Raw genomic sequence first — 16,340 nt, forward strand, 5'->3', positions numbered from 1 at the left:
CTGTGGCTTATGTTTCAACTTGGCATGTTTTGTTTCTAAATGTCTGAGCAAGGTTTCATCGAGTTATGAGACAGTACTTTTGCACATATAACACATTGTGGCTGAGGAAATGCACTACTCCCAATATACAGTGGGGAGAACAAGTATTTGTAAGAAGCATCTCAAGGTCCTGGAGTGGCCTAGCCAGTCTCCAGACCTGAACCCAATAGAAAATCTTTGGAGGGAGCTGAAAGTCCGTATTGCCCAGCGACAGCCCCGAAACCTGAAGGATCTGGAGAAGGTCTGTATGGAGGAGTGGGCCAAAATCACTTCTGCAGTGTGTGCAAACCTGGTCAAGAACTACAGGAAACGTATGATCTCTGTAATTGCAAACAAAGGTTTCTGTACCAAATATTAAGATCTGCTTTTCTGATGTATCAAATACTTATGTCATGCAATAAAATGCAAATTAATTACTTAAAAATCATACAATGTGATTTTCTGGATTTTTGTTTTAGATTCCGTCTCTCACAGTTGAAGTGTACCTATGATAAAAATTACAGACCTCTACATGCTTTGTAAGTAGGAAAACCTGCAAAATCGGCAGTGTATCAAATACTTGTTCTCCCCACTGTAGGTGAACCCCAAATCAATGTAGTTCTCATCATATTGCCGCCTCTTCGATGGTCCAACGTCCCTGTATGTTGTTCGGTGCTTTCCTGGGTAAGGGGGCAGTAGCTCTTCGGCTGCATCAGATTCACAACTGTCAGTGTCCATGCTAGCTGGGCTAACAACAAATGTAGAATTACTGATGCTAGCATTGGATGTGCTCGTGGAAGCAGAACAACCTGTGTCSTCGACAGGTGCAGGTGTAGTACTGCTGGTAGTAGCAGTACTACCAGTAGAGCTGGTATGTGTCTCTATGGACGCGGGCCTTACTTTTTTTTACCATTTATCAATTTTCGAGCAAATGGAATGAGTAGCAGCTATGTTTGGCTACATACAGACCGTTATTGGAATTCCCGCGAGAGAGTAACGGTTAATGTGATTGGATGTTAATTATTTGACTAGGCTACCTGTATTTGACTTGTGTTGTTATTTRGCTGAACCCAAATGTATAGCCCCGTTGGAAAATATAAATGGACTGTTTGAAAATGTGACAAATGTTTTATTATTTTTTTAAATGAATCCAATTTTTGTTTGGCGTACCGACGGCTTATGTGTACCCCAGTTTGGGATTACCTGCTGTAGAATAAAAACATTCTGACTGTTCTTTTCCATCTCTGCAAAAAGCTCCCTAGGTTGAAGAGCTGTTATTTCAAAGGTCATGCTTTTCAATAAGAAGTTTAGCTTTTAAAAGGCAAGTGAGAAACTTCCTGGAAAGCCTCAGGTGAGAGAACATTACATGTCCTCCKGCACAGTACAACTGTAACGGAGTTAAGAATGTACCATAAGCTCACTCCACCACTAGTTTGAAATATCGCAGATGGAGCTTTCCAATTGGTACCTTTTGTATAGCTCAATCGGTTTGCAAGTTGTCAAAGAGGGCGGTCCCGTGTGTTGTGAAGCAGAGGATCACTGGTTTGAGCCAGGTATGGGGACAGGGACAGTGGAGGAAGCTAAACTGTTAGCAGCACACTAACATCAGTTGTACAAGCACTTGACATTCAGATTGTAAAAGGCAGGAAGGTAGCCATGCCAGGCCTGTCTGCATGTTGTGTTCCTGAAACTGGCTAAGCCTGCCTGCTCTCTGGTTACTGCTAATGATCTACACAAGGGGTTTCCAACAGGTCGATCGAGATGCTCTCAGCCCACCTAAGAGTAGCTTGTCAAACAATCCTGAAAGTGCATGTATTTTTCACGTGTTCCACCACAAACTGACATAAACCAATCTCGCAAGTATCAGACAACTCAAGCTCCCGTCTACTATCCATTCAAATCCACATTGACATTATGCCACCACTAGTTGGGCACAATTGGCTTCAAACACCAAACGTACCACAATATCTGCCATTTAATTTCCAGCAAAATTGGCACTGTATCACTGTGTGGTACCTGCGTTGGTCTATCATTCACTTTGTGTAGCCAGTTAGCTACACACATTATTATTTACATTTCTAAATGTTAACTTCAAAGTAGGCTTTSCTGGCAGAATTATATCATGATTATTTATCAATTAAGGTAGGCTTTGTTTAGCAAACTCTGTCATGACAGCAGCAAAAACATTGCTAGACCAGCACAAAAGAGATATTACACAGAAAAATATAAATGTTCTAGTTTTTTTTCTTCTAGCCCTCAAAAATAGTCTTCCGATGTAACTTAAGCATTGACACGGATTCAGAACATCCAAATTCATTGTTTCTCTATCAATAATTGTAATTTAGTAAACACATTTAATTAATAAATCTGGAAAAATGAAACTGAGAAAACAGAATTCGGGAAAATACAAAGAGTGCCTATTTGAAAGGTATTAAAAGTATGAGAATTTAAAAGTAGCTCTCATGCTAGAAAAGGTTGGAGACCTCTGAGCTACACCATGGCTACCTGGTGATTCTGAAAAGGCATTTGCACTTAATAAAAGCTAGAAGGTTAGACCTTCTTAAAACTCATGCACAGGTACACGTTCGCACACATGCACACGCACACACTCACACATTCTAGGGCTCCCGAGTGGCGCAGCGGTCTAAGGCACTGCWTCTCAGTGCTAGAGGCATCCCTACTACTACCCTGGTTTGATCCTGGGCTGTATCACAACCGGCCGTGATTGGGAGTCACATAGGGCGGCGCACAATTGGCCCAGCTGGGGTTTGGTCGGGGTGTGCCGTCATGGTAAATAAGAATTTGTTCTTAACTGACTTGCCTAGTTAAATAAAGGTAAAATAAAAAAKACAGAACATTTATTCTGAGACTGTTATCATTAAGCTGATTTCATCTTCATCTCTTCTCCCCTCTCTCCCTCCCTGTCCTTTTTTCTTACCACTTTAGTAGCAAGAAACCGTGAGGACTGTGCAAATTTACATGTAATTATCTCTATTATGAAGATCAGTAAGGTCGCTTAGTCATTTTCCATATTGCATATTAATGGAGGCAGATGTAACAGTGCATTTTGGAAAAAATGGCATACAACCATAGGAAAAGCAGAGCGTGAAAATGTCAAAACAAATCAATTAGGTAAATGTTKATTCCAGTCTGACCGCTGCATGTGGTTGATATCAGATCTCCATAACATCCACATTCACAGGCTTCATATACTGTAGGTATCACGCACCTGATATACTAAAGTATGTGGACACCCCTTCAAATTAGTGGATTTGGCTTTTTCAGCCACACCCGTTGCTCACAGGTGTATAAAATCGAGCACAGTAGAATGGCCCCTACTGAAGAGCTCAGTGACTTCCAACYAGTCAGTTTGTCACATTTCTGCCCTGCTAGAGCTGCCCCGGTCAACTGTAAGTGCTGAAGTGGAAAAATCTAGGAGCAACAACAGCTTAGCCACGAAGTGGTAGGCCACACAAGCTCACAGACAGGACCGCCAAGGGCTGAAGCGCGTAGCCTGTAAAAATCATCTGTCCTCAGTTGCAAAACTSACTACCGAGTTCCAAACTGCCTCTGGAAGCAACGGCAGCTGCACACATGCCTAAGATCACCAAGCGCAATGCCAAGTGTCATCTGGAGTGGTGTAAAGCTCCCCTCTATTGGACTCTGGAGCAGTGGAAATGCGTTTTTCTGGAGTGATGAATCGCCTTCACTATCTGGCAGTCCGACGGACGAATCTGAATTTGGCAGATGCCAGGAGAACACTAACTGCTCGAATGCATAGTACCAACTGTAACATTTTTAGGAGGAGGAATAATGGTCTGGGGCTGTTTTCATGGTTCGGGCTAGGCCCCTTAGTTCAAGTGGAGGGAAATATTATGTCATTATTAAAATGACATTCTATACGATTCTGTGCTTCCAACTTTGTGGCAACAGTTTGGGGAAGGCCCTTTCCTGTTTCAGCATGAGTGCCCCTGTGCACAAAGCGAGGTCCATACAGAAATGGTTTGTCGAGATCAGTGTGGAAGAACTTGATTGGCCTGCACAGAGCCCTGACCTCAACCCCATCGAACACCTTGGGGATGAATTGGAACATTGAGTGCAAGCCAGGCCTGATTGCCCAACATCAGTGCCTGACCTCACTAATTATCTTGTGGCTGAATGGAAGCAAGTACCCACAGCAATGTTCCAACATCTAGTGGAAAGCCTTCCCAGAACAGTYGAGGCTGTTATAGCAGCAAAGGGAGACCAACTCCATAATAATCCCCATGATTTTGGAATGAGATGTTTGATGAGCAGGTATTCACGTCATATAGTAAGCCTTTTAGCTACGTCAACAACTTCAAAGAACACAACAACAAAAAACACTCAGGTAACCTTGACTCTCTGTCTGACTCATCTCATTTCAACATCTAGATGAATAAATACAAAACAATGCCCACAAAACATGCGTAAGAGAAATACATCTGACAACTCTAGGGGCACAGGAAGATGAAAAGATGAAAAGAAAATGCTTGATATGCACCAATAACAACACGTGCGGACACGTGAGTAACCTAGATGTGAACACAGTGCAAAGCATGCTCTGCCACAGAACAGTGTACAAGTGCTCCTCAATATTCCCGAACAGCCAGTTACATGCAGAACTGATAGAGAATCAGAAAATGACAGATRATATACAGTGAGGGTAAAAAACATTAGGGGCACCTTCCTAATATTGAGTTGTGCCCCCTTTTGCCCTCAGTACCGCCTCAATTCGTCGGGGCACGGGAAACTGTTGAGCGTGAAAAACCCAGCAACGTTGGAGTTCTTGACACACTCAAACCTACTACCTTACCCAGTTGAAAGGCACTAAAATCTTTTGTCTTGCCCATTCACCCTCTGAAAGGCACACATACACAATCCATGTCTCTSTCAATTGTCTCAAGGCTTACACATTGTTCTTTAACTGGTCTCTTCCCCTTCATCTACACTGATTGAAGTGGATTTAACAAGTGACATCAAGAAAGGATCATAGCTTTCACCTGGTCAGTCTATGTCATGGAAAGTTTTGTACACTCAGTGTATAATAGGTATATCACGACTGAGGATATGACCCAGTCAGACACAGGAGGCGSATAGTATGATTCTCATAATATTTATTATAACAAAGGGGCAGGCAAAGGSKAGGTCAAGGGCAGGCAGAGGTTCGTAATCCAAGGGAGAGTCAATCAGGGACAGAACGGCAGGCGAGATCAGGGTGAGGACAGGCAGAAAGAYCAAAACCGGGAAGACTAGAAAATAAAACTTGAGAACAGGGAAACACACTGGTAAGACCTGACATAAGTAGACGAACTGGCAACAGACAAACAGAAAACACAGGTATAAATACACAGGGGATAATGTGGAAAAATAGGAGACAAGCACAAGACAGGTGAAACAGATCAGGGTGTGACACATGTCACTACCTTTAATGTTATTTAACTGTTTTACAGAACATTTCATTTCTTTTTGCTTTTAACATGATGTGTTAGTATTATGMTCTGTTTCTATTCATTTAAACTCAAGAATTGATCTTGGGGTGATTTGTTTTCATGAATATGGTTTTCATATTTTCATGGCAAACTTCCTCCCAGAGGGGAGAGGCTTTTTCAATTTAACATTCTGTCTTTCTCAAAGAAAAGTACAATTTAACACTTARGATAGAGTGTAACTTTAATTATGCATTTCATGGCCTGTTATTCCAATMTATATCCATCTGATTCATACTTGGTAAACGTTGAGGATACCATTGATCAGACCAGCCAATCTGACTAACATACAAAGTCAAACAGTGACTAGTAACTCTTGACTATAATAATGTTTCATCAAGTGTTGAGAACTGATCTTCCTGCCGTTTATCAAATAATMATGTTTTGTTGAGTTTGGTTGAAGGAATGTGTACCTAGCAACATTTGCATGTCAAAAGCACATTGTCAACGCTCCCCGGAAGACACTCCTGATGTCATGGGACCAAAAACTAGAAGTTGGGTTCCATTAGTTGGACTGAAGACTCAAGAAGGAACTCTCTTAMGGTACGGGCTGTTTCTTCCTATATTGGACACAGGCTGTCCATGTACAGCTTCTGTCCAGGGGGGATTTGTAGGCTCAGCCCTAATGTATGTGCTCTCTGACACCTGGAGCTGCATGGCAAATGGTCCAGGAACAAAGGACAATGCCCATGGACTAGTCKGCCCTTCCTCCTCTGAGGGGCCAAAATGTATCTCTGTTCCAGTATGCAGAGGACTGACTATTGTGGAATAATGCCTTGTGAACTGGCATTGTGGTGTCATGACAACAATCGCTCCCTCAACGTCAGCAAAAGAAAGGGGTTGATTGTTGACTTCAGGAGTCCACATCAACGGGACTGCAGTAGAGAATGTCACGATTTTTAAGTACCTCAGAGTCCACATCCCCGAGGACCTGCCATGGACCAACAACACCGCCACTCTTGTCAAGAGGGCGCAACAGTGTCTCTACTTCCTAAGGCGGCTGATGAAATGTGTCATGCCGCCCCTGAGTCCTCTCCAAATACTACCGCTGCATCATCAAGAACATCCTGACCGTTTGATTCACAGCCTGGGACGGGAATTGCTCCGTAAACAAACGCAAGACCCTCCAGCGGGTGGTGAAAATGTACTGGGACCGTGCACCCACCCATCTGGGACATCTACTCAAAACGGTGCCTGAGGAAGGCACACAGCATCATCAAGGACCRCACACGCCCCAGCCTCTAGCTGTTCTCTCCCTTGCCGTCGGGCAGACGGTATCGGAGCATGAGATCTGATACCAACAGGCTCAGAGACCGTCTCTATCTACAAGCCATCAGACTGCTGAACACCTGAACTGGACTGACCACCTGCTCTGATTCTCAGCACACATGCACTAACTCATGCACACACCCACAGAGACACACACACATACATATACACTCATGTTACACGCACATCACTGCTGCTACCAAACTCTTATTATACTGCTCAGTTTATACACTGCCCCCCCCCCCCCCCCCCCCCCCCCCCCCCCCCCCCCCCCTTCCCCAATACATGTGTAAATATTGGACTACAAATTGTGCGTTCCTTGGCTTTTTCCACATTTTGTTACGTTACGGCCTTATTCTAAAATGGATTGAATAGTTTTTTCCCCTCATCAATCTACACACAATACCCCATAATGACAAAGCAAAAACAGGTTTTTAGTCATTTTTGCAAATGTATCAAAAAAATACGGAAATATTATATTTACAAATGTATTCAGGCCCTTTACTCAGTACTTTGTTGAAGCACCTTTGGCAGCGATTACAGCCTCGAGWCTTCTTGGGTATGACGCTACAAGCTTGGCACACCTGTATTTGGAGAGTTTCTCCCATTCTTCTCTGCAGATCCTCTCAAGCTCTGTCAGGTTGGATGAGGAGCGTTGCAGCACAGCTATTTTCAGGTCCTCTTCAGAGATGTTAGATCGAGTTCAAGTCCAGGCTCTGGCTGGGCCACTCAAGGACATTCAGAGACATTCAGAGACTTCCGAAGTCACTCCTGCGTTGTCTTGTCTGTGTGCTTAGGGTCGTTGTCCTGTTGGAAGGTGAACCTTCGCCCCAGTCTGAGGTCCTGAGCACCCTGGAGCAGGTTTTCATCAAGGATCTCTCTGTACTTTGCTTCATTCATCTTTGCCTTGATCCTGACTAGTCTCCCAGTCCCTGCCACTGAAAAACATCCCCACAGCATGATGCTGCCCCCTCCATGCTTCACCGTAAGGATGGTGCCAGGTTTCCTCCAGACATGACGCTTGACATTCAGGCCAAAGAGTTCAAACTTGGTTTCATCAGACCACAGAATCCTGTTTCTCATGGTCTGAGAGTCCTTTAGGTTTCTTTTGGCAAACTCCAAGAGGGCTGTCACGTGCCTTTTACTGAAAAGTGGCTTCCGTCTGGCCACTACCATAAACGCTTGATTAGTGGAGTGCATCAGAGATGTTTGTCCTTCTGGAAGGTTCTCCACTCTCCACAGAGGAACTCTAGAGCTCTGTCAGAGTGGCCATCAGGTTCTTGGTCACCTCCCTGACCAAGGCCCTAATCCCTCAATTGTTCAATGTGGCCTGGCGGCCAGCTCTAGGAAGAGTCTTGGTGGTTCCAAACTTCTTCCATTTAAGAATGATGGAGGCCACTGTGTTCTTGGGGACCTCCAGTGCTGCTGAATTATTTTGGTATCCTTTCCCAGATCTGTGCCTCGACACAGCTCTACAGACAATTCCTATGAACTCATGGCTTGGTATTTGCTCTGACATGCACTGTCATGTCAGAGAATTGGATGTGGAACTGGAGACAAGTTGGAGTGGAGTTGCTTGGCGGGGCATAAATGACGGTCAAAGATAAAAGTWAAAAATTAATTCAAAATAAACACAAAAGAAGTTAGTTTGAATGACACTGTTGTTACAGCTAAAGCCTGCTTGCCTGAGGCTGATGCCGCGCAGGTGTTTGTGCCCGTGTACACATGCATATACACACACTCTCATTCAAATGCAGACACGTGCTCATACACACACACACATACACACATGTAAATAGTGCCATACTGTACATGCACTCAAACATATTCAGTTGGCCTTGCTGTTGTGATTTTTGTTGTCCTTGATGTCTTTTGTTTTTTGCTTTGTTGTTTTCTGTTTTCCTTCGTCTTTTTTCTCTTTTGTTCATTTTGTTGGTTGTTGGTGCATTAGGGGATTGGTGCTTGGGGGGGGTCTTGGGGGTTGGTAATGGAATTATTTAATTTTATTATGATTTGTTATAGCAAGCCTAAATAAGTTCAGGAGTAAAAATGTGCTAAACAAGTCACATAATAAATTGCATGGACTCAATATTTGTGCAAAAATAGTGTTTAGCATGATTGTTGAATGACTCTCTGTATCCTATACATACAATTATCTGTAAGGTCCCTCAGTTGAGCAGTGAATTTTAAACACAGATTCAACCACAAAGACCACAGGGGATTTCCAATGCCTCGCAAACAAGGGCACCTACTGGTAGATGGCTAAAAATGATATACAGTAGACAGGTGTGTGCCTTTCCAAATCATATCCAATCAATTGAATTTACCACAGGTGGACTCCAACCAAGTTGTAGAAACATCTCAAGGATGATCAATGGAAACAGGATGCACCTGAACTCAATTTCAAGTCTCATAGCAAAGGGTCTGAATACTTATGTAAATAAGCTATTTCTGTTTCTATAAAAAACTGTTTTTGCTTTGTCATTATGGGGTATTATGTGTAGATTAATGAGAAATGTTTTTATTTAATACATTTTAGAATAGGGCTGTAACGTAAAAAAATGTGGAAAATGTTAAGGGGTCTGAATACTTTCCGAATGCACTGTATACTGTATTCTAGTCATGGCTCATCCTATATAACTACTGCTGTACACAACTTTCCTATTCATATACTGTCCCTACTGTCTATACACACCATTATATATACGTGTGTATATACAGTACCAGTCAAAAGTTTGGACACACCTACTCATTCAAGGGTTTCTCTTTATTTTTACTATTTTCTACATTGTAGAATAATAGTGAAGACAGTCTGAAATACTATTGTGGTTGATTGAAAAGCATTTAGAATAACCATATATGGTAGATGCAAATTATTTGTTTCTAGTACCAAAAAAAAACGTGTATTCAACAAAATCCAAACATATGTTAACATTTGAAATTCTTCAATGTATGTACATCCTTTATTTTGCCTTAGCACCACTCTTGGCACTTTCCTTCTCTAACCAGCTTACCCATCTAGGTAGAGGTTTAGCACCGCACTGGGAACTTGCAAAACAAACAGAACTAAGGCAACACGTGTCTCAAATTCTATCTGGTTCCCTGGAGTTGATTAAAAAACCAGAATTGTCCCATGTGTCGGCTATTGGGCTTTACGCATCCACCGAGAGACGAGAGAGAGAGAAAGTGCGAGAGACCGACCCAGAGACAACGTCAAATGACAAGATCCAAGGATAAGTCCGAAATAGGAGGAGGTGATGCGGAGAGTGATGTTGCAGAGAGATGGTGGAGAGGAGAGGGGCGGAGGAAGAGAGAGAAGGAGAGAAAGAGAGACGAAAGAGGGAGAGAGAGAGCAGTATAGAGAGAGATGAAGAGAGAACGTTGATCAAGGAGAGAAGAGAGAAGGAGATGAGAGATATTAGAACGGAGAGAGGAGATGACTGAGAAGAGAAGACCTGAGCGCACCCGAGAGAGAACAGAGGAGAGGAGGGAGAGAGAAGAAGAGAGATTGAGAGAGAGTAGAGAGCGATGAAGATGAGATGAAGGACAGAAAGGAGATGAGAGAGAGAGACGAGAGAGGAGAATGAGAGAGAGAGAGGAGAGAGAGTCTCCAGTCCCTGCCTTGAAGTAAGTTCCTCTTCACAGGGCGATGTCCTCCTCACGGTCTCTCTACTCTGTGAGACTGGGACAGAACCTCATGACACATTAACAGTGACACAGTAACTTCTGTGTTTAATGATACAGTGCTTAATGAAAGTATTCACCCCTCTTGGCATTTTTCCTTTTTTGTTTCCTTACAACCTGGAATTAAAATAGATTTTGAGGTGGTTTGTATCATTTGATTTACACAAACATGCCTGCCACTTTGAAGATGGCAAAATATTTTTTCTTGTGAAACAAACAAGAAATAACACAAAAAAACTGAAAACTTGAGTTGTGCATAACTATTCACCCCAAAAGTCAATACTTTGTAGAGACCACCTTTTGTAAGCAATTACAGTTGCCATGTCTCTTGGGTGATGTCTCTATAAGCTTGGCACATCTAGCCACTGGGATTTTTGCCCATTCTTCAAGGCAAAACTGCTCCAGCTCCTTCAAGTTGGATGGGTTCTGCTGGTGCCACAGCAATCTTTAAGTCATACCACAGATTCTCAATTGAACTGAGGTCTGGGCTTCACTAGGCCATTCCAAGACATTTAAATGTTTCCCCTTAAACCACTTGAGTGTTGCTTTAGCAGTATGCTTAGGGTCATTTCCTGCTGAAAGGTGAACCTCCGTCAAAGTCTCAAATCTCTGGAAGACTGAAACAGGTTTCCCTCAAGAAATTTCCTATATTTAGCGCCATCCATCATTCCTTCAATTCTGACCAGTTTCCCAGTCCCTGCCGATGAAATGGTGTGGTGTTCTCAGGTGATGGAGAGTGTTGGGTTTGTGCCAGACATAGCGTTTTCCTTGATGGCCAAATGCTACATTTTAGTCTCATCTGACCAGAGTACCTTCTTCCAAATGTTTGGGAGTCTCCCACATGCCTTTGTGGCGAATGTAACAGTTTAACTTTACGTCCGTCCCCTCGCCCCATACCGGCGCAAACCAGGGACCCTCTGCACACATCAACAACAGTCACCCACGAAGCATCGTTACCCATCGCTCCACAAAAGCCGCGGCCCTTGCAGAGCAAGGGACACACTCTTCAAGGTCTCAGAGCAAGTGACGTCACCGATTGAAAGGCCATTAGCGCGCACCACCGCTAACTAGCTAGCCATTTCACATCCGTTACACTCACCTCCCTTTCGACCTCCTCCTTTTTCCGCAGCAACCAGTGATCCGGGTCAAAAGCATCAATGTAACAGTATAACTTTACGTCCGTCCCCTCGCCCATACCCGCGGCACGAACCAGGGACCCTCTGCACACATCAACAACAGTCACCCACGAAGCATCGTTACCCATCGCTCCACAAAAGCCGCGGCCCTGCAGAGCAAGGAGGAACCACTACTTCAAGGTCTCAGAGCAAGTGGCGTCACCGATTGAAAGGCCATTAGCGCGCACCACCGCTAACTAGCTAGCCATTTCACATCCGTTGCACGAACACCAAACGTATTTGCTTATTTTTTTCTTTAAYAAAATTATTTTTTCTGGTCACTCTTCCGTAAAGTCCAGCTCTGTGGAGTGTGCGGCATAAAGTGGTCCTATGGACAGATACTCCAATCTCCGCTATGGAGCTTTGCAGCTCTTTCAGGGTTATCTTTGGTCTCTTTGCTGCCTCTCTGGTTAAGGCCCTCTCTTGCAGGTTTGTTGTGGTGCCATATTCTTTCCATTTTTTAATAATGGATTTAATGGTGCTCCGTGGGATGTTCAAAGTTTCTGATATTTTTTGTTAACCCAACCCTGATCTGTAATTCTCCACAACTTTGTCCCTGACCTGTTTGTAGAGCTCCTTGGTCTTCATGGTGCCGCTTGCTTGGTGGTGCCCCTTGCTTAGTGGTGTTGCAGACTCTGGGGCCTTTCAGAACAGGTGTATATATACTGAGATCATGTYACAGATCATGTCACTTAGATTGCACACAGCTGGACTTTATTTAACGAATTATGTGACTTCTGAAGGTAATTGGTTGCACCAGATCATATTTAGGGGCTTCGTAGAAAAGGGGGTGAATACATATGCACGCACTACTTTTAAAAATGTCAGTAATTTTTTTCATTTCACTTCACCAATTTGGACTATTTTGTGTATGTCCATTACATGAAATCCAATTAAAAGTCAATTTAAATTACAAGTTGTACAAAATAGGAAAAACGCCAAGGGGGATGAATACTTTTGCAAGGCACTGTATGCTTCCTCTGTCCTGTTCCCCTCCCATCTCACATAACCCACTCTCTTGTGTGCTTTCTCTTAACACACACATACATACACACACACCTCCTGTAAACTTGTTATTGCACTCTCTATCCGGGAAACAGCATGGCCCCCTCTCATCAGAATAATTACCCATACAGACATCTGGCCTGTCTGCCCATTCCTGAAGGAGCTTTTAAAAGAGGGCACTACTTGGAAATGTAATAATAACCATTTATCAAATCTATACTTTGTGACTGGAATAAAGAAGTTACACCTGTGCTTCTCCAATGMGGCTGTATCTGCACACACTTTCTCCGGAAATTTCTCACAAACTATTTCTCAAACCTCAACAACTTCTTTATGCACAAAATCGAGTTAGTGGTATATTATTATATGGCCTGTGTAGCGTCATTAGTCTAAACGTTTTTGACGAAATGGAAAATATATGTTCACCTCTTAGATTATACAAGGGCATTAAATCGAACGTTTTTTTTGTGCCAGAAGCAGGAACGTTTGATTTTTCCTAATACCTACGCGTGTGTAGGTCCAGGTGAGAAAGATGAATATCACTATACCCTTTTTATGAGATTCTATTACTAAGTTTGCCAGCCTGATCTTCAGTAAAGGGACACCCTGGATATCAAATGAACGATAGAGACAAGTCACTGTTAATAATTACCCCGAATGTACGTGCGTAAAAGTGTCCCGCTCTCTTTCCTTGAAATAACGGGAATTCTACCATTTTCTAATTAACATATTAATCTGTAGGAAATCCATACTCAATCTTCGATAAACAATTTACTTTGCCTGCAAAAAAATATATGTAAGAAACGCACCTCTTATTTCTCTCAGTCCCTCTTGTTTGGTATGTGAGTTATTTTGTCACAGCTCAAAATGAAATAGTTCATGAGTAAATTCAGAATTAATTAAATATAGTGTACTGTTTATAGTGTTATGTTTGTATATGTTATGCAAGATCCATGAGAGTGTGACTGGGGAAGAGTTCAGTGACTGACGTCAGGAGAAGCCGAGAGGAGCAGCGGCAGCGCGCGCAGACAGATATCGCTAAAGTCGACACACCACCCGCACTGGTGCGCTTCACTGACCAGTGACCAACTAAACCTCGCTGCATCTTTCAGAACTTCTTCACCATAAACAATACATCGGAACAAAAACGGAACGACACCAGAGAGGCTCCACACAGACAGTGCGATGAACCACAACAAGACTGTTAACCATAATGTCAGTCCGCCAGCTCCAAACAGCGGCTCCGGGAGCAGCGTGGACGAGCTGGTTATCACCTCCACTTTCGGGACCTTGTTGTCGGTCGTCTACATAGTCGGCGTGTCGGGGAATGTGTACACTCTAGTAGTGATGTGTCATTCTATCCGCTTCGCCACCTCCATGTACATCTCCATTATTAACCTAGCGCTAGCGGACCTCTTGTACCTCTCCACAATCCCGTTCGTGGTGTGCACCTACTTCCTCAAGGACTGGTACTTCGGAGATGTGGGCTGCCGCATCCTCCTCAGCCTGGACCTGCTCACCATGCACGCCAGCATATTTACCCTCACTGTGATGTGCACGGAGCGCTACCTGGCCGTCACCAAGCCCCTTGACACGGTACGGCGCTCCAAGAGCTACCGCAAAGCCCTGGCCTGGGGGGTATGGCTGCTCTCCCTGGTCCTCACCTTACCCATGATGGTCATGGTCACAGAGACCACCAAGAGCGCGCCCAACGGGGGGGTGAAGAGGATGTGCGCGCCCACCTGGGCGCCCCGGGCGTATAAGATCTACCTGACCGTTTTGTTTGGCACGAGCATCATGGCACCTGGGTTGATTATCGGCTATTTGTATACGAAGTTAGCCCGGACTTATTTAGAGTCCCAGAAGAACTCGGTCATCAACAAAAGGAACAAGCGCTCCCCGAAGCAGAAAGTCTTGGTAATGATTTTCACTATAGTTCTGGTGTTCTGGGCGTGTTTCCTGCCGTTCTGGATATGGCAACTGTTCCCGTTATACCAGCACAAACCGTTAGGCCTGGCATCTCACACACACACCTGTATTAACTACCTGGTGGCGTGTCTCACATACAGCAACAGCTGCATTAACCCCTTCCTATACACCCTCCTCACCAAGAACTACAGAGAGTACCTGAAGAACAGACACAAGAGCTTTTACCGCTACACCTCGTCTTTTAAGCAGCGCACTCCCAGCTTGTATTCCTGCGGGAAGTCGGCATCCTCCTCGAATCAGTTTGAGTTTAACTCGGAGACGCTGGTGATGGGGACTCTGCAGGGACAGTGAGCCCGTGCAAAGAGAGAGTGATTTTGGAACTGCAACAGGTAACAGGTAATCATTATCCCTTTTACGCATCTGTCAAATGCACAAAAGTAGTTTGCTAAGATATACATTGTCATATGGCTTGGTATATTATTATTGTATTATCCTTCCTTCCTTCTTCCTATCCCTCAAGTTAGATATGACTTAACAGTGGACAGGTCAATCAGGTCTAGTTTCAATTCATTGCAGAGCGATGAAGTGTGTGGAGGAGAAACTGGTTTTACTTCTGTTTGACTCTGAGTCTCCTGTGCTATATTCTACTACACTTGTATAATCTACCTGACTCCCACCTGCTGTCTTTCTGTGTTGAGCATCCGTGGCTACAGTGAATGGCAGGTAGACTCTAATAACTACTTTCACTGAATACCACAGCAGGCGGGAGGAAGATACACCATGGAGGTGGAAAATATAGCAGACAGATGTGAAGGTTACACAGTAAAAGCATCTCTTCCCTCTGCCCTGGTTTGTCACCATCTGGCTGAGAAGAATGGGTTATCTCAATAGTCAAAAATATACTTTCCTCTCCTTCATTTGCACTGAGGTGAGGAAACTGTGTAGGCCTTCCTGTCTTTCTCCTGTGAGTGCAGAGTTTCTTCAGTACAAGTACCTGAGTGATGGTTGCTATCTACTGTCATGTGGTGCTGACGGGCAGAACTTTGGAACACCAGTATGACCGCTGGCCATGGTGCTGAAATCTCTGCTATTAGCTTGGTTTGTTTACATCGGGCCTTCTACAAGTGACAAAGTCACCACAATTCTCATTAATCCTGATCATATATCAGTGTTTCATTGATCATCAATGGAACCCTATCAGTGTGTGATCCAGAATTGATCAGACTGGATCAATATCATAGTTTGATACAGATAAAATTATCTATTTGTTATTTTGGACAGGAATGTCTGTTCCGGTTGTGCTGTCCTCTTGGTGGCTAATGAACAATCGCTAAATCAGCCCTCATGTTTTATGTAGAGTCTATAACGATGATTAAGATGGCCTCCTGTGCTGGGCAGAAGCTTGTTTAGTCTAATCTGCTCCAACGGGAACCGTATCAGTGTCACGTCAGACCACCATCTGCCTTCACATCTCCACCTCCTCAAACTCACCTCTCACCCACGCAGATAAAACACAGCCAAATGGCAGGAAATTGGTTTTCTACACTTCCTTTCACACACACACGCACCCGGGCACACACCAAGTCCCAGGTGGCCTGCACATATCCGTAACATTTACATTTGCCAGTGAAAAAGCTTAGACGGTGTACCTCTCTCTCTCTCTCTCTCTCTCTCTCTCTCTCTCCTAATTAGTCCCAGATAATAATAAATTACTCCAGCAGATAACACCGGAGCCTTGTTGAATATTTCTCTC

General features: G+C 43.8%; 1 protein-coding gene across 1 annotated transcript; it reads left to right on the plus strand.

Moving 5' to 3' along the window:
- The first annotated feature begins 13,700 nt into the window (after positions 1 to 13,700).
- Positions 13,701 to 14,982, plus strand: LOC111967030 (urotensin-2 receptor). The gene has a single exon (XM_023991934.1). The coding sequence runs from the start codon at positions 13,844 to 13,846 to the stop codon at positions 14,936 to 14,938; it is 1,095 nt and encodes a 364-aa protein (XP_023847702.1). The 5' UTR covers positions 13,701 to 13,843; the 3' UTR covers positions 14,939 to 14,982.
- The last annotated feature ends 1,358 nt before the right edge of the window (positions 14,983 to 16,340 follow it).

This window comes from Salvelinus sp. IW2-2015, linkage group LG8 (assembly GCF_002910315.2).
Source record: "Salvelinus sp. IW2-2015 linkage group LG8, ASM291031v2, whole genome shotgun sequence".
NCBI classification, from domain to species: Eukaryota; Metazoa; Chordata; class Actinopteri; order Salmoniformes; family Salmonidae; genus Salvelinus; species Salvelinus sp. IW2-2015.